This window comes from Budorcas taxicolor, chromosome 25, assembly GCF_023091745.1.
Source record: "Budorcas taxicolor isolate Tak-1 chromosome 25, Takin1.1, whole genome shotgun sequence".
Taxonomy (NCBI): Eukaryota; Metazoa; Chordata; class Mammalia; order Artiodactyla; family Bovidae; genus Budorcas; species Budorcas taxicolor.
Window position 1 is genome coordinate 40,065,466 of NC_068934.1, and position 24,555 is coordinate 40,090,020.

General features: G+C 43.4%; 1 protein-coding gene across 1 annotated transcript; it reads right to left on the bottom strand.

Moving 5' to 3' along the window:
• Positions 1-1,514: 1,514 nt before the first annotated feature.
• Positions 1,515-13,303, bottom strand: LOC128069020 (pregnancy-associated glycoprotein 1-like). Its single transcript, XM_052662302.1, has 9 exons — positions 13,209-13,303; positions 9,084-9,234; positions 7,986-8,103; positions 7,772-7,890; positions 6,364-6,557; positions 5,333-5,449; positions 3,523-3,664; positions 3,339-3,437; positions 1,515-1,664 (listed from the first exon to the last, which is right to left on the bottom strand). Exons 1-9 carry the CDS (start codon positions 13,259-13,261, stop codon positions 1,515-1,517), a joined length of 1,143 nt encoding a protein of 380 aa, XP_052518262.1. The 5' UTR covers positions 13,262-13,303.
• Positions 13,304-24,555: the final 11,252 nt, after the last annotated feature.

Consider the following 24,555-nt stretch of genomic DNA (forward strand, 5'->3'; position numbering starts at 1 on the left):
AAAAGACACTTGCTCCTTGGAAGGCAGAAAGGCTATAAGAAACCTGGAAAGTGTATTAAAAAGCAGAGACTCACTTTGCTACGGAGGTCTGTAGTGTCAAAGCTATGATTTTTCCAGTAATCATGTACAGATGTGCCATCTGGACCATAAAAAATGGTAAATGCCAAAGAACTGAGTTTTTGAACTGTGGTGCTTGAGAAGATTCTTGAGAGGCCCTTATACAACAAGGAGATCAAACCAGTCAATCTGAAAGGAAATCAACCTGTGACCCCTGCTGACTCAGCTGAGGCATCTACTGAAGGTCTCCAGGTGGAAAGAATGGATGCTTCCACTGCAAAAGTGCCTAACCATGACAGCTCCAAGCAAATAGTTTGTAGCCCCACCCCTGGAGAAGCTCAGAAAGGCTGAAGGCTCTGTGTACACTGGATCCTCCGATACATGGGTTGCATTCTCATCAGCAGCACTGGAGGCCAAGGAAGAGGCATACTAGGCCCTGGAGCAGGGGGTGGCTCAGGGATCCACTGGGGCCACCACTTACCAAGTAGGACTGAAAAGGACAGAGCAGGCATGTGTGGCAAAGAGCTGGTGACTGGGGTGTAGGAACAAGAGGGAACCAGCTCTGCATGAAATAGCTCACCCAACATCCCCTGGAGGACATGCCCAGTGATAAGTTCATCTGAGATGGGACAAAGACAGTCTATTTCATTATCCCTTGTAACTCCTCTGAATGAGGAGGTGGTGGAGTTTGTGTGTCATCACAAACTCTTCCCTGGCCTAGACCATTCCCAAGTTGCTATCCTTGGGGCTGCCTCTCCCCAGCTTCAGTCATGAAGTTCTGGAGGAAATGACAATCATGTGTGCTGCTGGGTCATTGCCAAAGACCATGTAAAGCCAGTCATAAGACCCCATGTCCCTGCCAGGATGGTTGATCTAAGGCTGTACATGTGATCTGACGTGGGTCATTCAGTGAATACCCTTGATTCTGATGTCTGCAATCTTCTTTCCTTTCTAGGTGATGCCTTCAGGATTTAAAACCCTAGGGCAGGTAGCTTGGACTCCCTCACAAGGTGTAGAAGCCTTAAGGAAGAAAGTTGCCAGGCTAAGACCATCAAAGAAGAACAAACGGAAAGAGCAAGGATGAGAGAGAATTGATGACTTCTGATTGTTGGGTCCACTCACTGAGATCTTTGTATTTGCTCTGATTCTTGTGTCCTGGATTCCCAGAATCATTTCAATGAGTCTCTGTTTTCCTTGAAGCCAGTTGGAGTAGGGCTCCTCTCAATTTTGATTCAGTCTTGGTTCTAGATCATTTCTGATCTCTGTATACATCCCAGACACAAACAGAGGCAACCATTTGTTTCAGCAGCATTAAGAGTGAAACCCTTTATTCTTTACTGAGAATAGGGTGTACAGACCACCAAATATAGTTCGCCAGCATCATAGGCAAGAGTGCCCTAGTGTGAGTGAGTGTTTGCTTGGAGCGGCCTTACTGATTCCTGAACCACTCCAAGCATTTACACTGCCCGTGCCAGGCCAATCCTGTCATTTCCTCGATCAAAGACCGAGAAATACACCCTCAGGAAGACGTCACCCAGGATCCAGGTCTCTGTAGATGAACTCACTTTGTCCTCTAGAAAGGCGGTAAAGCAGCGGCCTCTAGAATCCTGGGGGAGTCAGAGACACACACCAGTCAGCATGAGCCCTTACCGGTGACTCCCCACAATATCCAGATCCAGTACAATTATTTGTTTTATTTCCCTCTTTTGGTAAGTATCAAGGGGTTTTCTCAGCAGCATGGGATGTGAGAGTTCATCCAAAACCAGAGGGCCAAGACATGAGGTTGTCATAAGGAAGGATGTGGTGAGTGGAGGACTGGGAGTTGGGGAAACAAAGAAATGGAAAACAACAAAGTCCTACTGTAGAGCACAAGGAACTATATTCAATATTCAGTGATAAACCACATGAAAACGAATAAGAAAAAATATATATTTTTATGTATATAACTGAGTCACATTGCTGTGCAGCAGAACTTAATGCAATACTGAAAATCAGCCACACTTCAATATAATTATTTAGAAAAGAACAAGAGTGTCCATAGTTCTCCTCACTCCCTGTTTCTTTCCTTCTGACTCCTGCTCCTTGTTTTCTTGGCAGAGAATGCTGGTTCTCCTCCTGTGTCCCCACATCCGTACTTTATTTAAAAACTTTATTTTGTATTGGAGTATAGCTGGTTAACAATAGTCTGAGTTTCAGACGGACAGTAAACGGACTCAACCGTATGTATCCAGGTATCCTGGTCCCAAAGACACCCCTCCCATCCATGCTGTCATATAATTGAGTGGAGTTCTCTGTGCTACACAGCACCTCATTGTTGGTTATCCATTTTAAATAGACCAGTGCCCAAACACGTTCTTGAAGACTTAACTCAGGAACTTGAGAAGTCTCCTTCAGCCCAGATGCAACCTCTTTGGCCACTCCAGGCTTGGGTGGGTAACGTACTCTTGTTCCCCATCCCCACTAGTCAGTCCCTAGCCCTCATCACCCTGAGTAAGTCCCCAGTGCCCCAGTGCAGAGCACCTTGGGATGCCATTTGCATGGAATCCAGGGCAGTTTTGCCTAAAACCAAGCAACCCTCCAGATGGCTCAATGAGTTTGTGGTTTTAGAATTCCTGAAATTCCCTCTCTTCCTGAAAGCCTTCTTTGAGCCCATCAGCCTTCTCTGAACTCTCTCAGGGAGCTGATATGAAGCTCCACCCTGTGCCAGGGCTTAGCAGTCACTGTGCACCTTTTATTCACATTAGCATCCAACCTCCCCACAGAGAGGTCGGGTACCCCAACTCAGAAAGGAGGCACCTGGCCAGAGCAATGGGAAGATGCAGCTGAAAACTAGGCTGAGCATGTAATTTATCATCCAAAGCAGAAAAACCTTATGCTGGGACATCACACTGACTGTCATCACACTGACTGTCCCCAGCCATTCTCCTTGTAACATGGCCTATTTAAGGGACTGCTAAAGCTGACTTCCATGTTCATGCACCTAAGGGTTCAGATTGAACTGAAGCTCTTAGAGGAGTGTGGACCTTAGTGTTCCCCTCTCCCTGACTCCCGCCATGCCATATGGTGTGGTATCTCCACATTTATTTCAGGAAGATCCGTGTCCCACGTGGCCCTTTAGTGTCAAGTGATTGGTTTCGTGGGAGGCATTGGCCCAGCCACCAGGCTCAGCAGCATCTGCAATGGTTTGACATGGCCTCCAGAGGGCGCCCTCCTCCCAGCAGGAGCCCAAGGGTTCCTGTAAGCTCCAGTTTGAGAACCAACCCTCAGTATTGTCCCCTCACCTTGAGGACGTAAGCTCGACCTGGCACTGGGTAGTTGATGCCTTTGATGGTGAAGATAATAGAAGGCAGGGTATTGACCGCAGAACATGAAACGTAGTACTGTTAGAGAGAGAGAGAGAGGTTGGCCCTGGAGATCCTTGTTGTGTGTGGAGACTGGGAGTGAGCCTGGGACATGACCCTTCACCTTGGAACCTCGTGGCCTGGCGCCGATGAGCTTCTGTATCTTTTTTACCAGTTTTTCTGGGCCTTCGATTGCTGATGTCCCAGTGTCAACAACGGCCTCACAGCCACCAGAACAAGCAATAACCTTTCTTCTCATGGTGATGCTGAGAGACAAAGGAAGAAAGCGGGCATCAAGGTCCCTCTGAGTCTCCCCAGAGTTGTCCCCTTCCCGACTGTCTCCTAAACAGCCTTCATCTCTTGCCCTCTTTTCCTTTGCTCTCGACACAGCACCTTTCCTGACATCTTTGAATGCAGTGCTTGAATACACCAGGATCTTTTGTACCTTGACACAAGCTGGTCTTCCTTCCTAGAAGACTCCACTCCACTTTGAATAGCAAATTTCTTCGCATTTTCCAGACTCCAGCTTAATTGTATTGTTTTTGGGAAGTCTTTCCCCCAGTGGTTATCAGTCTCCTGTCTTGGTCACTCTCTGTAGACCCTTCCTCATGTCTGCTGCTGCTGCTGTTGCTAACTCACTTCAGTCGTGTCTGACTCTGTGTGACCTCATAGAGGGCAGCCCACCAGGCTCCGCCGACCCTGGGATTTTCCAGGCAAGAGTACTGAAGTGGGTTGCCATTGCCTTCTCCTCCTCATGTCTAGCATGTACCAAAGTCACAATTCACTATGTGGGTGAGTCACTTCATGTATATCTGCCTTCTTAGATATGAGGGCAAGTTTTATTCTCCTTGCCTCACTAAAGTGCCTGGCATACAGTGGATGCCCAATGCTTGTCTGTTCAGTGAATGAATGAAGACTGAGAAAATAATAAGAAACCTCCAGAGAGCTGTATCTGATGGGAAACAAATAACAGGTCGCACACAGAGTGAAGATGGAGATTCGCTAGGGAAGCAGATTCTCATAGTAGGGGGAGAGAGGGGCTCCTCTGGGAGAGGGTGTCTCCCAGCACTGCTCCTACAACCAGCTCAGACCCTGAACCCTGGCCAGGAACTACCTGACTAGTCCACAGAAACTTCAAAGGACGGGTCAGCTTTTGTCTGAGGGTATCACACAGAATCTTATTAATTATGCCTCTTGTCCTCAGGTCACTCCTGGATCCCACCTTCCTGATTCTGTCTTATAGCCCCTGTCCCAGTGTGTGCCCAAGAATGTGGGGTGTCTTTTTATTAGTTGTTTTCACATCTTAAGACTGCAACCAACCTCTTTCCACTGCCAGGTAGCTGCTCCCTAAGAACCAGTTTTCCCCATTTTCTTGGGGCTTTCTCTGTTTTTAAACTGATATTTATCTGTACTAACTTCCTATGTCCTAGGTACCCCTGGACTGTTGGTCATCTTATTATAACTCTGTTCAGGCTGGAGAAATTCTCCCTGATCCTCTGTTCACCACACTATAGAGTCCTCTAATCATGCTCCCCACCTCAAAGGGCAGCGGGTGCAGCTCTCTCCCAGCTGCACAGACCTCTCTGGACCCTTTTAGGACCCTGGTCAGAGCCTTGCTCAGAAGGCCTGGGGATTACGAACCCATGGGTTGTTTGTGTATCTATGTGCTTGTGTGTTTGTCTGTATGTGTGTTTCTATGTGTCTCTGTGTGTGCTTGTGTGTCTCTGACTAGCAATGCATGTTTATATGTGTCTCTGTATAGGTTTATATGTGTCTGCTCGTGTGTTTCTATGTGTCTGTCTGTCTGTGTTGTTGTGGGTGGTGTATATGTCTCTGTGACTGTGTGTCTGAGAATGCACTTCTGTGTGTCTGCCTATGTCCATGTACAGTAGCAGGAGCATCACTTGGGCTGACCCTCAGAGGGAGAGGCTTACCGATCCATGTGTACAACCCAGTCGGCGGCTTCGATCAATGGTACCCAGTTGAGCTCTCCCTCATAGTAGCGGTGGTCCACCCCACCAAACATCACCACACTGCCCTCCCGATCATCTCTGTAGAGAGAAGTGATGGGGGCGATCCTTGGAGGACAGTAACAATAGCACTGTCTGGGAGCTGTGCTGGTTCACCCATCAAGGCCCTAATAAGGTCCCCGTGTACAGATGCAGAAATCGAGTCTAGGAGAGATTGAAATCCAGACTGAGGTCTGTTACTAGCTAATGAGTGGCACGGAGGAGTTTAGAAGCTGAATCACTTGGCTGGGCTCCACCCACTATGTCTTCTGAAGACGTCCTGGACCTCCAGCGACCTCAGACACCCTCAGAGGACAGGATGCTGAAGCGTTTGGCTTTCCCCTTGTCCACCTTGTCATTTTTCAGGAAAATCAAGGCCTGGGAGTTCTAAGTGTGTGGGTTCAGGTCACCCAGAGTTGGCTCCACTGGCCTGTGACCTCTACTGTCAACAGGGCCCCACACTCAGAAGGGACCCAACCTCTGTTCTCCCTGTCTTGAAATGCTTAATATTTCTTGAAAAAGGGACCCACACTTTTGTGTTCCACACTTTCATTTCTCACTCGCTCCACGAATTGGATAGCTGGTCCCGGGCTCTCAGTGAAATGCTAATGAGGAAGGAAAGATATCCACCATCATTCTCCTTCCTTCCTTATCAAATTCATAAACAAATCCTAATGCCTTTCCTTCAACTTGTTTCCTGTTGCATTCCATTAGCCTTCTTCCTCACTCACCCCCCTAGACAATGTTACTGGTCTTGAGCCCAGGAGTAGGGTTGTGTTCCAATAACATTTTATTTATAAAAGCCAGGGGTGAAGCCAGTTGGGCCCTGGGGCCATAATTATCCTGGGCTAGATTGTCTCTCAGGATACTTCTCTATCAAGTGTTCTATAATTTTCATGCAATTGAAAGCATCTTACAGCTAATTTGGAGAAAGGGATCGTCCATCTCAGACTTACTTGCTCAAGTAGAAGGCAAAAACAGGCTCAGATATGGCACCTTCATTCTTCAGCTTGTCAAAGATGGGGATGGCTCCAGAGATGGAGATGTTGGGGTAGTTCAAGCCCAAGATACCATCATAATTTCGGCCCTCCAACCACTTTTCCTTCACAGTTATACCAAATGGCTGATCAGTACTTACAAGGTCCCCAATCTGTGGGAGAGAATAGTGTTCCCACTTACAGATATGTGAAGTGGGGCCAGGACTGGGCTGGGGTGCATTGCCATTATTTCCTCAGAAAAGAATTGAGGCTGAGCTATGTCTTTCATGGCCCACAGAGGGTTAGACCTAGCTGGGATGGGAATTTGGGCTACATTTGAAAGGCTGTGAATTTTAAAACATCTTCCACTCTGAAAAACACCACCTGAATGAGTCAAATTGGCCTCGTGGCTTCTGTGCAGGTGGGGCAACCAAGAGTCAGGCCAGTACCCATTGGTGCCACCTTATGGACAAAACAATCGAGAGCAAGAGAGCCTTCTCTTTGGCATCACTGTGACCTAATGACAGGAATGGACTGCATTCTCTGTAATGTACTGTGGATTCTGCATCTGTCCAGGAATACAAAACCAAAAACACAATCTTGCTTGCAAGAATCTATGAAGTTATTACCTGGGTGATTCACTTTTGGGGATATTTGTATATTTCTGTGAGTGTGTATGAGAGAGAAAGAGAGAGAGGGGAACTACTCAAGTATTTTGGGGGAGACAGGCCATGGTTTATTAGACTCTCAAGGGTCCTCTAGAGTGAGAACTCATTAATCATGCCCCTTGACTTCTCAGGCCCCCAGTTTCCCACTCTGGATACCTGAAGCCCTAGACTGTCCCCCAGGAACCCCAGATCAGTTTTATCCTTTCCCCAAACACCCTACAGCAACTTCAGTCCTGAAAAGACAGCCTAACTCCACCTTTTACCACATGTGTGCCCTCAGCAAGGCCCTTGCTGTCTGCACCTCAGTTTCCTCATATGTCTCATGAGCTAGTCAGAGTAACTGCTTTGTGGAATATAGCAGTAATCCTGCTATGTTGCAGGATTTAACCAGTTACCACCTGAAAGTGCCTGGAACAGTCTGTGAATATATAAGTGGCTGCTTTTATCCCTTCTTCTCACTCCCAGCAAAATGAACCTTGAACAGCTCATGGGCAGAGGAGCTGCAAGTCCACACCTCAAGCCATTCTCTGGGTTAGCTAATTTGTTTGCTCGTGTGTCACCATGGGCACTGCCTCCCCAGAGACATGATCCTGTGGATAAGATGGCCAATATCTGTGAGAGTTAGGCTAGGAAGGGTCCTGCCAGATGGACCTGAATCTGTTTTGCCAACAGTGGTCACTCCATAGCCAGTCCTGCCTCAGCATTTGTTACACTGTTACCCGAACTGTGTCATGAACAACAACTGCTTTAACTCTCCCGGATCCATAGCTGATCCTGAAGGTCTTATTGGTAGGCCGGAAGGTGGAAGACTGACGATGTCTGAATTTAACATGTGTAGCTGCAACACAAGAGATGAGTGTCATTAGGTGTCAAGGATGAAAACAGGGTGACAGGGCAAGTGAAGGATGGTCCGGGTATGGGGTCTGTACTCACCACAGACTCGACTAGTGCAAAAGTCGGACGCCACCCACAATTCAGATGAGCCTGTGTCAAAGACAACCTGGAATTCCTGAGGGGGTGTTCCAATGGTGATGTTACCCATGTATTGCATCTACAGGGAGAAGGAGGGAGTGGGTTAGTGCAGAACTGACTACCCTCTATTCCCACACTGAGGCCTCCCTCTGGGTATCACATATCTCTTGAGATCACTTTCTAACCACCATGCAGCTCACAGGCTTTGGTCACAGACATATCTGCATTTGATATATTTTTCCTGTGCAACATTGTATGCAGGATATTGACTCTACGACCAGGCGCTGAAGTGGTACCTCCTGCATGGGAAGCCCAGAGGCATACACAGTGGGCCTCCAGGACTGCTGGACACCCATGGAATTCTGGTGCCTTCATTTGAGAAGTTCTGTAGTCTCTTCAAAGCCAGCTTTAGCATCGCTTCTCCAGGAGGTCCTTTCTGATCAACCTCAGCCACTCCCTCCGAACTCAGACCACGTCCAATCAACAGCACACAGTTGACCCTTTCATTTGACGTGTATTTACTCTTTCCCTATCTCTCAGGCTGGCATCGGCATTCTTCAAGACATCTTGAAGACAAAATAAGCCCTTTTTCTAATTTAAAAACAGGAACCACAGTGATTCTTACGGCCATACTCAGAATACAGGTTCAGTAACTTTTTACTGCTGTCGTTCTTGCATCTGTGGCAACTGAATTCCCCTACCTGGGGATACACAATTGCTTTGCAGTTGGTTCTGCCTTTTGATAAGTGATGGTTCACTCTTCATCTGTAACTGAGTGGCTACTTAGTTCAGAAGGAACTATCGCACTCAAACTAATGACACATCTTTCACACACAAATGGATGTTTACCTGTCACCTGGTAATTGCCGGGCCCAGTCACAAAGAACAACAGTTGAGGATGAGAGTGCCTTCTCCTCTGGGTGGGGTCCCTGTTTCCCACTGTTTCTGCCTTCTGCAGGAACACAACCCCATCATCCCACCTAGCACCTCCAGATGAGCCCCAGTGTCAGGCTAGACCACCACGGGGCGCTGTGAGCACCATCCTCCCAAAATACTCACATCCCTGATGTTTCTCAGCGGGTGAGTAGTTAGATTTGAGCCACGAAAAGAAATCTGGGACAGTTTGTAAGTATGCTCCTTCAGGAAACTGTTCAGTATGTTTTTCCCACTGATGGTATTTCTCATGGTCTTCACTCTCCTTAGAGGTATTCTTTCACCGAGCATCCGACAAAGAAAACAAAGAAAATGCTACAATTAGCTGTCAGTGTTAAGGTATAACTGTCATTGTAATGTCCATGTGTATTTTCTAATCATTTTTATGAGGCACATTATTATCAGAAGTTTATGCATATACCATGGCAAAGACATAGATTGAATACAGGTTCTGTTCTGCAATTTTGGGTAAGACATATGACCATGTGTGTCTCAGTCTTCCCTTTGGTAAAATGGTGGAATGTGCAAATAAAAATCCTCCAAATAGAACATCTTGGTGATAAGTGAAGTGATGGATATAAGGTACCTGATAAATAGGAAGCCTCACAATGACATCCATTAGAATTGCTATTGCCATTCCACTCATTCCTTCTCATTGAACCTCAAGGAAGGAGGTAGAAGGGGGACTCTTATCCTCTTTTACAAGGGAGCAATTTGAAATGGAAGAAGTTTCTAAATTGGCTGTGGACACACTGCTTGTCAGGTACAAAACAGTGCAAAACAGTATATCTTTCTCCAAGTTGAAAGAGAAGAGAGAGTTGAAAGAAGAATGCAAGATATAAGGAACAAGTAAGGGAAATAGAGGCTTGAGAAGGAAGTAAGAGTCAAATGAAAAATTAAAAGGAAACAACATGAAGAGAAATACACTCCCAGTGACTTCCAAAGAGATGGAGAGATAAATGACAGCAATACACAGGTACAGACATAGATATAAACTCACTGAAATAGACAGGGAAAAAAGAGGACATGTCGAAAAAAAATGTAAACAAGTGCTATTCCACAGGACCACAACATCTGCATAGACTGTGCACTGAACAGTTGCAAGGAGTTGCATTTTCAATAGGTCATGACATGACTGGACCCAAAGAGTTGTGCAACCCAAATCTACACCAAGACCTTGGGATCCACAGTTCCTATAGCAAGTTCAGTTCAGTTCAGTTGCTCAGTCATGTCCGACTCTTTGTGACCCCATGAATCGCAGCATGCCAGGCCTCTCTGTCCATCACAGACTCCCAGAGTACACTCAGACTCACATCCATCGAGTCAGTCATGCCATCCAGCCATCTCATCCTCTGTCGTCCCCTTCTCCTCCTACCCCCAATCTCTCCCAGCATCAGAGTCTTTTCCAATGAGTCAACTCTTCACATGAGGTGGCCAAAGTACTGGAGTTTCAGCTTTAGCATCATTCCTTCCAAAGAAATCCCAGGGCTGATCTCCTTCAGAATGGACTGGTTGGATCTCCTTGCAGTCCAAGGGACCCTCAAGAGTCTTCTCCAACACCACAGTTCAAACGCATCAACTCTTCAGCGCTCAGCCTTAACAGTCCACTCTCACATCCATACATGACCACAGGAAAAAACATAGCCTTGACTAGATGGACCTTAGTCGGAAAACTAATGTCTCTGCTTTTGAATATGCTATCTAGGTTGGTCATAACTTTTCTTCCAAGGAGTAAGTGTCTTTTAATTTCATGGCTGCAGTCACCATCTGCAGTGATTTTGGAGCCCCAAAAAATAAAGTCTGACACTGTTTCCACTGTTTTCCCATCTATTTCCCATGAAGTGATGGGACCGGATGCCATGATCTTTATTTTCTGAATGCTGAGCTTTAAGCCAACTTTTTCACTCTCCTCTTTCACTTTCATCAAGAGGCTCTTTAGTTCCTTTTCCCTTTCTGCCATAAGGGTGGTGTCATCTGCATATCTGAGGTGACTGATATTTCTCCCAGCAATCTTGATTCCAGCTTGTGTTTCTTCCAGTCCAGCGTTTCTCATGATGTACTCTGCATAGAAGTTAAATAAACAGGATGACAATATACAGCCTTGACATACTCCTTTTCCTATTTGGAACCAGTCTGTTGTTCCATGCCAGGTCTAACTGTTGCTTCCTGACCTGCATACAGATTTCTCAAGAAGCAGGTCAGGTGGTCTGGTATTCCCATCTCTTTCAGAATTTTCCACAGTTTATTGTGATCCACACAGTCAAAGGCTTTGGCATAGTCAATAAAGCAGAAATAGGTGTTTTTCTAGAACTCTCTTGCTTTTTTCCATGATCCAGAGGATGTTGGCAATTTGATCTCTGGTTCCTCTGCCTTTTCTAAAACCAGCTTGAACATCAGGGAGTTCGCGGTTCACGTATTGCTGAAGCCTGGCTTGGAGAATTTTGAGCATTACTTTACTAGCATGTGAGATGAGCGCAATTGTGCAGTAGTGTGAGCATTCTTTGGCATTGCCTTTCTTTGGGATTGGAATCAAAACTGACCTTTTCCAGTCCTGTGACCACCGCTGAGTTTCCCAAATTTGCTGTCATATTGATTGCAGCACTTTCACGGCATCATCTTTCAGGATTTGAAACAGCTCAACTGGAATTCCATCACCTCCACTAGCTTTGTTCATAGTGATGCTTTCTAAGGCCCACTTGACTTCATATTCCAGGATGTCTGGCTCTAGATGAGTGATCACACCATCGTGATTATCCAGGTCGTGATGATCTTTTCTGTACAGTTCTTCCATGTATTCTTGCCACCTCTTCTTAATATCTTTGGCTTCTGTTAGGTCCATACCATTTCTGTCCTTTATCGAGCCCATCTTTGCATGAAATGTTCCCTTGGTATCTCTAATTTTCTTGAAGAGATCTCTAGTCTTTCCCCTTCTGTTGTTTTCCTCTATTTCTTTGCATTGATCGCTGAAGAAGGCTTTCTTATCTCTTCTTGCTATTCTTTGGAACTCTGCATTCAGATGCTTATATCTTTCCTTTTCTCCTTTGCTTTTCACTACTCTTCATTTCACAGCTATTTACCTCCCCAGACAGCCATTTTGCTTTTTTGCATTTCTTTTCCATGGGGATGGTCTTGATCCCTGTCTCCTGTACAATGTCATGAACCTCATTCCATAGTTCATGAGGCACTCTATCTATCATATCTAGTCCCTTAAATCTATTTATCACTTCTGCTGTATAATCATAAGAGATTTGATTTAGGTTATACCTGAATGGTCTAGTGGTTTTCCCTACTTTCTTCAATTTCAGTCTGAATTTGGTAATGAGGAGTTCATGATCTGAGCCACAGTCAGCTCCTGGTCTTGTTTTTGTTGACTGTATAGAGCTTCTCCATTTTTGGCTGCAAAGAATATGATCAATCTGATTTCAGTATTGACCATCTGGTGATGTCCATGTATAGAGACTTCTCTTGTGTTGTTAGAAGAGGGTGTTTGCTACTACCCTGTGCATTTTCTTGGCCAAACCCTGTTGTCTTTGCCCTGCTTCATTCTGCATTCTAAGGCCAAATTTGCCTGTTACTCCAGCTGTTTCTTGACTTCCTACTTTTGCATTCCAGTCCTCTGTAATGAAAAGGCCATCTTTTGGGGGTGTTAGTTCTAAAAGGTCTTGTAGGTCTTCATAGAACCATTCAACTTCAGCTTCTTCAGTGTTACTGGTTGGGGCATAGACTTGGATTACTGTGATATTGAATGGTTTGCCTTGGAAATGAACAGAGATCATTCTGTCAATTTGAGATTGCATCCAAGTACTGCATTTCAGACTCTTTTATTGACCATGATGGCTACTCCATTTCTTCTGAGGGATTCCTGCCCGCAGTAATAGATATAATGGTCGTCTGAGTTAAATTCACCCATTCCAGTCCATTTTAGTTCACTGATTTCTAGAATGTCAGTGTTCACTCTTGCCATCTCTTGTTTGACCACTTTCAGTGTGCCTTGATTCATGGACCTGACATTCCAGGTTCCTATGCAATATTGCTCTTTACAGCATCAGACCTTGCTTCTATCACCAGTCACATCCACAGCTGAGTATTGTTTTTGCTTTGGCAAGTTACTTATCAATAAGTAAGAGATGAACTTTAAGACTCTTAGGGAAAGATTCCATTCCCTTCCAAACCTGATGGTTGGAAGAATAATCAGATAAACAGAAAAATCCGAGAAAGAAACATGATGTGGCTTACAGTCCCCATACTTACTTGACTATGCACTCTGAGAAGGCCGCCAGCCCGAGGAGCACAAGCCACTTCATGCTTCTTTCCTGGCTCCAAGTACTCAGGGAAGTTTGGGTTCTTAGCAGGTAGTGGTGATCAGGAGCCCCTAGTTATACATGCTCTGACCTATCCTAGTTTTCCCCTTTAGGCCACTAAAAGATCTGAAAAAAACACAAAAGTCTCGATAAAATCTTTACCTTCATCAGTGTCCTTGTTGAGTGGCCTTTGAAGTTTTTCAGAATACAGAGAATTGAACTGTAATCTCTTCTTTGAAGCTTGGCTGAAAAATCAAACTGACCAACATGGACATCTAAGTGTAAACTCTATTTGCAACATGCAGGCTTAGTTGCTCAGTGGCATGTGGGATCTTAGTTCTCTGCAACTTAGTTCACAGGAACAAAACTTTGCTGTTTGCAAATGCTTTGCATTGCAAAATAGATCCTTAACCACTGGACCACCAAAGAAGTCGCTATATTTACCTTTTAATACATATTACATGTTTATCATTTTGGGTACTGTTCATTCCCCCTGTAGATCCAGATTTTCACTTGGTTTTAAATTCCTTCTGACTTGAAACCTTTAAAAAAACATTTATTACATTGGTCTGTTGGTGGTGATGCAGTCTTTTAGTTTTTGTATGTCTGAGAAATTATTTTATCTTGTTTTTGATATGTATTTTTCTTGGGTATAGAATTCTGAGTCATCTCAGCATTTAAGATGTGGTGCCAGTGTCCTCTGGCTAACATTGTTTCATTTGCCTAATCTGCTGTCATCCCCATTTTTTGTTCTACTGTGTCTGCTTTACTTTCTGGTTACATTTCTTTGGTTGATTGTCTTAAACCATCAGTTACGAGGTGCCTTTGTATAGTTGTCGTATTTCTTGTCATTGAATTCATTGAGCTTCTTTGTTAATGGGTTTAAAGCTTTCATCATTCCTGGAAATTTTTCAGCCAGTAATTTTGAAGTTCTTTGCTCTATTCTCTTGTCATTCACTTGCTGTGAGGTTCTATTTACATATATTTTAGCACTCTTAAAGTTACTTCAAAGCTCTCTGATGCACAATTAATTATTTTCCCACAGTCTTTGCATTTCTATTTCACTTGTCTGTGTTTAACATACTCAATATTCTTCAGCTTCATGAATATAAGGATTATTGATGTAGTAAGCATTTTAATGTCCTTTCCTGCTAACTATGTCATATGTATTTTACTTGTGTTTTTGCTAATTGATTTTTCCCTCGTTATGGATATTTTCTTGCTTCTTTACACATCTGGATTTTTCTCCTTTTAAATTTATTTATCTATCTTAATCAGAGGATAATTACCGTACAATATTGAGATGAAACTAGGACAAATACTTTCACAATTTACATGGAAATTTTAAATTGGATTGTGGATGTAGCCACTTTACCTTTGGATGCTGTAACAAATAAAAAGAGAGGCAAAAGAGGTAGGGACAGAGATCCGTCCCAGGAAGGGAGTCTTTAAAAAGAGAGAAGTTTCCAAACACCAGGAAACACTCTCACTGCTGAGTCTATGGCGAGCCTTAGAACCTCAGAGGACAACATAAGTGAGAGGAAAAACAAATAAATAATTTAAACCCACAGATTACATGCCCAACTGTAACTCCCAGCAGAGAAGCAGCACAGACGCCTGCATCCGCCACTAGCAAGAGGAGGCTGGGCAGGGAGGTGCGGGCTATATTGCTTACAGTAAGGACTGGGCCTGAATGCCCCGAAGGCAATCTGAGGGAACTAACTTCAGATAGCAAACCAGACCCTGAGATAGCTATCGAAGTGAAAAGCCCTAAGATAAGACACTGCCAGGCCCGCTCACAGAAAAAAGGACTGAGCAGAGCTAACCAGCTGTGGACCGGCCCTTCCCCTGCCAGAGAGAGAGGAGTGAGGGCAGCTAGAGCCGGAAGGGGGCAATCGCAGCCCCAGAGAGGCATCATCTACCAAACTGCAAGCAGGTTTCATTGCTAACCAAGATTTCTTCGGATTCTGGGTGGTCAACATCTGCCTGAGAAGGTGTGTCGGTTGTACACCCAGAAAACCGAGCAGCAGGGAAGGGAGAGGCAATAAGTCTCAGCGACTGTGCTCACCAAACACCTGGTCTCCTGAGCGGCTCAGACCTGGGAATGGCACAAAACGCAGGTCAAACCGAGTCTGCACCTTTGAGGAGTACCTGAGTACCTGAACCTGAGCAGCTTAGACTGGGAAGTGCATGCAACCCAGGACCCGCCTCAGACAATTCCCGGCAGAGCAACCTAGAGCCTGAGCAGTGTAGACAGGGAAAGCATACAAGCCGTCAGCGGGGGCAAATGCAGTATGGCTGAATTACCGCCATGACACAGCCAGTGTTATCTATTAGCAACGTCCCTCCCTCTCCACAGCACGACTGAACAAGTAAGCCTAAAAACTTGTCCACCACCACCCCATTGGGTCAGGGCAGAAATTATATGCTGAGGAGACCAGCAAACAGAAGAAGGTAAAACAGAGGGAACTGCCCTGAAAGTGACAGGTGCAGTAGATTAAAACCCCACAGTTAGCACGGACTGCATAGGAAGGGGCCTATAGATCTTTAGAAGTGTAAGCTGGATGAAGGAACTATCTGAAAGTGAACTGACCCCACACTGTCCACAACAACACCACAGAAAGTTCTAGATATATTTTTACTATTTTCATTCTTTAAATTTAATTTTTTTTATTTTTAAGACCTCTACTACTCCTTTAATTTTCTTTTTTATAACCTACTATTAGTTTGAAAAAGAGACCTTATTTCTTAAAGCAAAATTCATATATATATATATATGTATATATATTATCATTTTTGTGACTTTGTTTTTTTCCTTTAATATTGTATTTTTGAGACTCCAAATCTACTCTAGATTTTTAATCTTTGCTTTCTGGTATTTGTTAACAATTTTGTACCTTTAAGAACCCAATCTTCAGTAATCATTTTTACTTGGGAGCAAGATCACTGGCCTGATTGCTCTCTCCCCCTTTGGATCTCCTTTTTCTCCACCAGGTTGCCTCTATCTCATCCCTCCCCGTTCTCTTATCTACCCAACTCTGTGAATCTCTTTGTGTGTTCCAGACTATGGAGAACACTTAGGGAACTGATTACTGGCTGGATCTGCCTCTCTCCTTTTGATTCCCCCTTTTATCCCCCTGGCCACCTCTGTCTCCTTCCTCCCTCTTCTCTTCTCTGTGTAACTCTGTGAACATCTCTGAGGGATCCGGACTGTGGAGAGCACATAGGGAAGTAATTACTGGCTAGCTTGCTCTCTCCCCTTTTGATTCCCCCTCTTCTCCTCCTGGTTACCTCTATCTCCATCCTCCCTCTTCTCCTCTGTGTAACTCTGTGAACAACTCTGAGGGATTCAGACTGTGGAGAACATATAAGGAAGTGATTACTGGCTAGTTGGCTTTCGCCTGTTTTGATTTCCCCTCTTCTACACCTGGTCACATCTATCTCACTCCTCCCTCTTCTCTTCTCCATGTAACTCTGTGAACCTCTCTGGGTGTCCCTAACTGTGGAGAAACTTTTCATCTTTAACCTAGATGTTTTATCTTTGGTGCTGTATAGATGGAGAAGTCTTGAGGCTACTATAAGAGTAAGACTGAAAACCAGAAGCAGGAGGCTTAAGAGCAAATCCTGAGAACACCAGAGAACTCCTGACTCTAGGGAACATTAATCAATAGGAGCTCATCAAAGGCCTCCATACCTACACTGAAACCAAGAGCCACCCAAGGGCCAACAAGTTCCAGAGCAAGACATATCACAAAAATTCTCCAGCAAAACAGGAACATAGCCCTGAGCTTCAATATACAGGCTGCCCAAAGTCACTCCAAACCCATTGACATCTCACAACTCATTACTGGACATTTCATTTCACTTCAGAGAGAAGAAATCCAGCTCCACCCCCCAGAACAACGACACAAGCTTCCCTAAACAAGAAACCTTGACAAGCCACCTGTCAAACCCCACCCACAGGGAGGAAACTCCACAATAAAGAGAACTCTACAAACTGCCAGAATACAGAAAGGCGACACCAAACACAGCAATATAAACAAGATGAATAGGCAGAGAAATACCCAGCAGGTAGAGGAACAGAATAAATGTCCACCAAACCAAACAAAAGAGGAAGAGATAGGGAATCTACCTGATGAAGAATTCTGAATAGTGATAGTGAAAATGATCCATAATCTTGAAAACAAAAAGGAATTACAGATAAATAGCCTGGAGACAAGGATTGAGAAGATGCAAGAAAGTTTCAACAAAAACCTAAAAGAAATAAAAAAAAGTCAATATATAATGGATAATGCAATAAATGAGATCAAAAACACTCTGGAGGGAACCAAGAGTAGAATAACAGAGGCAGAAGATAGGATAAGTGAGGTAAAAGATCGAATGGTAGAAATCAATGAAACAGAGAGAAAAAAAAATGAATTGAAAGAAATGAGAACAATTTCAGAGACCTCTGGGACAATGTTAAAAGCCCCAACATTTGAATCATAGGAGTCCTAGAAGAAGAAGACAAAAAGAAAGACCATGAGAAAATACTTGAGATAAGAGTTGAAAACTTACCTAAAATCGGAAAGGAAATAATCACGCAAGTCCAAGAAACGCAGAGTCCAAAAAAGGATAAACCCAAGGTGAAATTAATCAAATTAACAAAGATCAAACACAAAGAACAAATATTAAAAGCAGCAAGGGAAAAACAATAAATAGAACACAAGAGGATTCCCATAAGGATAACAGCTGATCTTTCAATAGAAACTCTTCAGGCCAGGAGGGAATGGCAGGGCATAGTTAAAGTGATGAAAGAAAATGACCTACAGCCCAGATTACTGTGCCCAGATTACTGTTCCCAGATAGGATCTCATTCAAATATGAAGGACAAATCAAAAGCTTTACAGACAAGCAAAAGCTGAGAGTATTCAGCACCACCAAGCAAGCTCTCCAACAAATGTTAAAGGATCTTCTCTAGACAGGAAACACAGAAAGGGTGTATACTCGAACCCAAAACAATAAAGTAGATGGCAACAGGATCATACTTATCAATAATTACCTTAAATGTAAATGGGTTGAATGCCCCAACCAAAAGACAGAGACTGGCTTAATGGATACAAAAATAAGACCCTATATATGTTGTCTAGAAGAGACCCACCTCAAAACAAGGGACACATTTAGACTGAAAATGAAGGGCTGGAAAAAGATATTCTATGCAAATAGAGGCCTAAAGAAAGAAGGAGTAGCAAGACTCATATCAGATAAAATAGACTTTAAAACAAAGGTGGTGAAGGAGACAAATAAGAACACTACCTAATGATCAAACGATCAATCCAAGAAGAAGATACAACTATTATAAATACAAATTCACCAAACATAGGAACACCACAATATGTAAGACAAATGCTAACAAGTATGAAAGGGGAAATTAACAATAACACAATAATAATAGTGGGAGACTTTAACACCCCACTCACACCTATGGCTAGATCAATTAAACAGAAAATTAACAAGGAAACACAAACTTAAATGATACAATAGACCTGTTAGACCTAATTGACATCTATAGGACATTTCAACACAAAACAATGAATTTCACCTTTTTCTCAAGTGCACACAGAACCTTCTCCAGGATAGATCACATCCTGGGCCATAAATCTAGCCTTGGTAAATTAAAAAAAAATTGAAATCATTCCAAGCACCTGTAAAAGAATGAAACTAGAACACTATCTAACACCATACTCAAAAATAAACTCAAAATGGATTAAAGATCTAAATGTACAACCAGAAACTATACAACTCTTAGAGGAGAATATAGGCAAAACACTCTCTGACATAAATCACAGCAGGATCCTCTATAATCCACCTCCCAGAATATTGGAAATAAAAGCAAAAAGAAAGCAAATGGGACCTAATTAAAATTAAAAGCTTCTGCACAACAAAGGAAACTATACACAAGGTGAAAAGACAGCCTTCAGATTGGGAGAAAATAATAACAAATGAAGCAACTGACAAAGAATAAATCTCAAAAATATACAAGCAACTCCTGCAACTCAATTCCAAAAAAATAAACGACCCAATCAAAACAGGGGCCAAAGAACTAAACAGACATTTCTCCAAAGAAGACATACAGATGGCTAACAAACACATGAAAAGTTGCTCAACATCACTCATTATCAGGGAAATGCAAATCAAAACCACAATGAGGTACCATTTCACACCAGTCAGAATGGCTGCTATCCAAAAGTCTAAAAAGAGTAAATGCTGGAGAGGGTGTGGAGAAAAGGGAACTCTCTTACACTGTTGGTGGGAATGCAACTAGTACAGCCACTATGGAGATTCCTCAAAATCCGAAATAGAACTGCCTTATGACCCAGCAATCCCACTGCTGGGCATACACATTGAGGAAACCAGAATTGAAAGAGACATGTGTACCCCAATGTTCATCACAGCACTGTTTATAATAGCCAGGACATGGAAGCAGCCTAGATGTTCATCAGCAGACAAATGAATAATAAAGCTGTGGTACATATACACAATGGAATATTACTCACCCATTATAAAGAATACATTTGAATCAGAACGAATGAGGTGGATGAAACTGGAGCCTATTATACAGAGTGAAGTAAGCCAGAAAGAAAAACATCAATACAGTATACTAACAGCAAGAGATAAGAAAGCCTTCCTCAGTGATCAATGCAAAGAAATAGAGGAAAACAATAGAATGGGAAAGACTGTAGATCTCTTCAAGAAAACTAGAGATACCAAGGGAACATTTCATGCAAAGATAGGCTCTAAAAATGACAGAAATGCTATGGACCTAACAGAAGCAGAAGATATTAAGAAGAGGTGGCAAGAATACACAGAAGAACTATACAAAAAAGATCTTCATGACCAAGATAACCACGATGATTTGATCACTCACCTAGAGCCAGATATCCTGGAATGTAAAGTTAAGTGGGCCTTAGAAAGCATTACTATGAACAAAGCTAGTGGAGGTGATGGAATTCCAGATGAGATATTTCAATTCCAGAAAGATGATGCTATGAAAGTCCTGCACTCAATATGCCAGCAAATTTGGAAAACTCAGCAGTGGCCACAGGACTGGGAAAGGTCAGTTTTCATTCCAATTCCAAAGAAAGGCAATGCCAAAGAATGCTCAAACTACCGCACAATTGCATTCATCTCACAGGCTGGTAAAATAATGCTCAAAATTCTCCAAGCCAGCCTTCAGCAATACGTGAACTGTGAACTTCCTGATGTTCAAGCTGGTTTTAGAAAAAGCAGAGGAACCAGAGATCAAATAGCCAACATCTGCTGGATCATGGAAAAAGCAAGAGAGTTCCAGAAAAACATCTATTTCTGCTTTATTGACTATGCCAAAGCCTTTGACTGTGTAGATCACAATAAACTGTGGAAAATTCTGAAAGAGATGGGAATACCACACCACCTGACCTACCTCTTGAGAAATCTGTATGCAGGTCAGGAAGCAACAGTTAGAACTGGACATGGAATAAGAGACTGGTTCCAAATAGGAAAAGGAGTACATCAAGGCTGTATACTGTCACCCTGCTTATTTAACTTATATGCAGAGGACATCATGAGAAATGCTGGGCTGGAAGAAGCACAAGCTGGAATCAAGATTGTCAGGAGAAATATCAGTAACCTCAGATATGCAGATGACACCACCCTTATGGCAGAAAGGGAAGAGGAACTAAAAAGCCTCTTGATGAAAGTAAAAGAGGAGAGTGAAAAAGTTGGCTTAAAGCTCAACATTCAGAAAATAAAGATCATGGCATCTGGTCCCATCACTTCATGGGAAATAGATGGGGAAACAGTGGAAACAGTGTCAGACTTTATTTTTGGGGGCTCCAAAATCACTGCAGATGGTGGCTGCAGCCATGAAATTAAAAGATGCTTACTCTTTGGAAGAAAAGTTATGACCAACCTAGATAGTATATTCAAAAGCAGAGGCATTGCTTTGCCAACAAATGTCCATCTAGTCAAGGCTATGGTTTTTCCAGTGGTTATGTATGGATGTGAGAGTTGGACTGTGAAGAAGGCTGAGCACTGAAGATTGATGCTTTTGATCTGTGGCATTGGAGAAGACTCTTGAGAGTCCCTTGGACTGCAAGGAGATCCAACCAGTCCATTCTAAAGGAGATCAACCCTGGGTGTTCTTTGAAAGGAGTGATGCTGAGGCTGAAACTCCAGTATTTGGCCACCTCATGTGAAGAGTTGACTCACTGCAAAGGACTCTGATGCTGGGCGGAATTGGGGGCAGGAGGCAAAGGGGACGACAGAGGATGAGATGGCTTGATGGCATCACCGACAAGATGGATGTGAGTTTGAGTGAACTCCAGGAGTTGGTGATGGACATTGAGGCCTGGCGTGCGGTGATTCATGGCGTCACTGAGAGTCGGACACGACTGAGTGACTGAACTGAACCGAATGCATATATATGGAATTTAGAAAGATGGTAATAACACTGTATGAGAGATGGCAAAAGAGACACAGATGTATAGAACAGTCTTCTGGACTCTGGGAGAGGGCGAGGGTGGGATGAAGTGGGAGGATGGCATTGAAACATGTATATTATTATATGTGAAACAAATCGCCAGTCCAGGTTCAATGCATGATACAGGATGCTCGGAGCTGGTGCACTGGGATGACCCAGAAGGATGGTATGGGGATTAAGGGGGGGGGGGGGGGGGGTACAGGATGAGGAACACGTGTACACACGTGGTGGACCATGTCATTGTATGTCAAAAACCCATACAATATTGTAAAGTAATTAGCCTCCAATTAAAGTAAATAAATTTATATTTTTAAAAATGAGTAATTTCCATGCTGGTGGGTGGGGACACAATTAGACTTGGTGCAATTTGGGACTCAAGGATTGTTCCCTATAATTCAGACCAGTACTATCTACCCTGCTGAACCCTGGAAGGATATCACCTGTACCTTCCCACAGTTCTCTGTATGTAGATCTTTCCTGGGAAGTCTAATGGTGCTGCTAAGTAATGTCAGTCGTGTCCAACTCTGTGCGACCACCAGGCTCCCGTCCCTGGGATTCTCCAGGCAAGCATACTGGAGTGGGTTGCCATTTCCTTCTCCAGTGCATGGAAGTGAAAAGTGAAAGTGAAGTTGCTCAGTCCTGTCCAACTCTTCGCGACCCCATGGACTGCAGCCTACCAGGCTCCCCTATCCATGGGATTTCCCAGGCAAGAGTACTGGAGTGGGTTGCCATTGCCTTCTCCGAACTCTAACTATATAGTCATAAATCTCTCTTCTTGGGGAGACTGTTTGCCTCTGCCTAGGTACACCTTCCATGTATGTGTTAGAAACTGTTTCCTAGAGTTGGGGCAATTGTAGAACTCTCCTTGCTTGCTCCCGCCTCAGGAATCCATTCTCTGCTGCCAGATGTTTCATGTAAAACAATGCTTTTTCATTTGTCTTTTCTACTATGGAGTTATATGAAACAGGAGTATAAATGTGTCCTTTACTCCTTTATGTCAACTAAAATGGAGGTCCCCCTGCAACCAAAACTCACTGAATGCCTTGTGAATGCTAGGCAATGACTTCTGTGCATGGGTGCAAACTTGACTGGGGATATGTGTTGGGGCCTTAGGGACCCCCAGTCTTGCTGGAGAAACATGCCAATTACAAATAGTATTTGCTATGTGGTATGTTCAGTTCAGTTCAGTCACTCAGTCATGTCCAAATCTGCAACCCCATGGACTGCAGCACGCCAGGGCTCACTGTTCTTCACCAACTCCTGGAGCTTGGGCAAACTCATGTCCATTGAGTTGGTGATTCCATCCAACCATCTCATCCTCTGTCAACATCTTCTCCTCCTGCCTTCAATCTTTCCCAGTAACAGGGTTATTTCTAATGAGTCAGTTCTTCACATCAGTTGGCAAAATATTGGAGGTTCAATTTCAGCATTGGTCCTTCCAATGAATATTCAGGATTGATTTCCTTTAGGATGACTTGGTGAATCTCCTTACAGTCCAAGGGACTGTCAAGAGTCTCGTCCAACACCACAGTTCAAAACCATCCATTCTTCATCGCTCACCATTCTTTATGGTGCAACTGTCACATCCATACATGACAACTGGAAAAATCATAGCTTTGATTATACTGAACTTTTTCAGCAAAGTAATCTCTCTACTTTTAAAAAACTTGTATAGGTTTGCCTAGTTTTTCTTCAAAAGAGCAAGCATATTTTAATTTTATGGCTGCAGTCATCATCTGCAGTGATTTTGGAGCCCCCAAAACTAAAGTCTCTCAAAGTTTCCATTGTTTCCCCATCTATTTGCAATGAAGTAATGGAACCAAATGCCATGATCTTCATTGTCTGAATGTGAAGTTTAAACCAGATGTTTCACTCTCCTATTTCACTTTTATCAAGAGGCTCTTTAGTTCCTCTTCAACTTCTGTCATGAGGGTGGTGTCTTCTGCATATCTGAAGCTATTGGTATTTCTCCCAGAAATCTTGATTCCAGCTTGTGCTTCATCCAGTTGGGCATTTCACATGATGTACTCTGCATATAAGTTAAATAAGCAAGGTGACAATACACAGCCTTTATGTACTCCTTTCCCGATTTGGAACCAGTCTGCTGTTCCATGTTCAGTTCTAACTGTTGCTTCTTGACTTGCATACAGATTTCTCAGAAGGCAGGTAAGATCATCTGGTATTCTCATCTCTGTAAGTTTTCCACAGTTTGTTGTGATCCACACAGTCAAAGACTTTTGCATGGTCAATAAAGCAAAGTAGGTGTTTTTCTAGAAATCTCCTGCTTTTTCTATGATCCAACGAATGTTGACAATTTGATCTCTGGTTCCTCTCCCTTTTATAAATCCAGCTTGAACATATGGAATTTCACAGTTCATGTACCGTTGAAGACTTGCTTCGAGAAATTACTTTGGTAGCATTTGAGATGAGTGTAAGTGTGTGGTAGTTGAACATTCTTTGAAATCACCTTTTTGGGCGATTGCAGGGAAAACGACCTTTCCTGTCCTGTGGCCACTGCTGAGTTTTCCACATTTGCTGGCATATTGAGTGCAGCACTTTAACAGCATCATCTTTTAGGATCTGATAGCTCTACTGCAATGCCATCACCTCCACTATCTTTGCTTGTAGTGAAACTTCTGAAGACCCATTTGACTTTGCATTTCAGGATTGTCTAGCTCTAGGTGAGTGATCACACCATCAGTGTTATCTGGGTCATCAATATCTTTTTTGTGCAGTTCTTCTATATTTTCTTTCACCCTCTTCTTAAAATATTCTGCTTCTGTTAGGTCCATCCCAT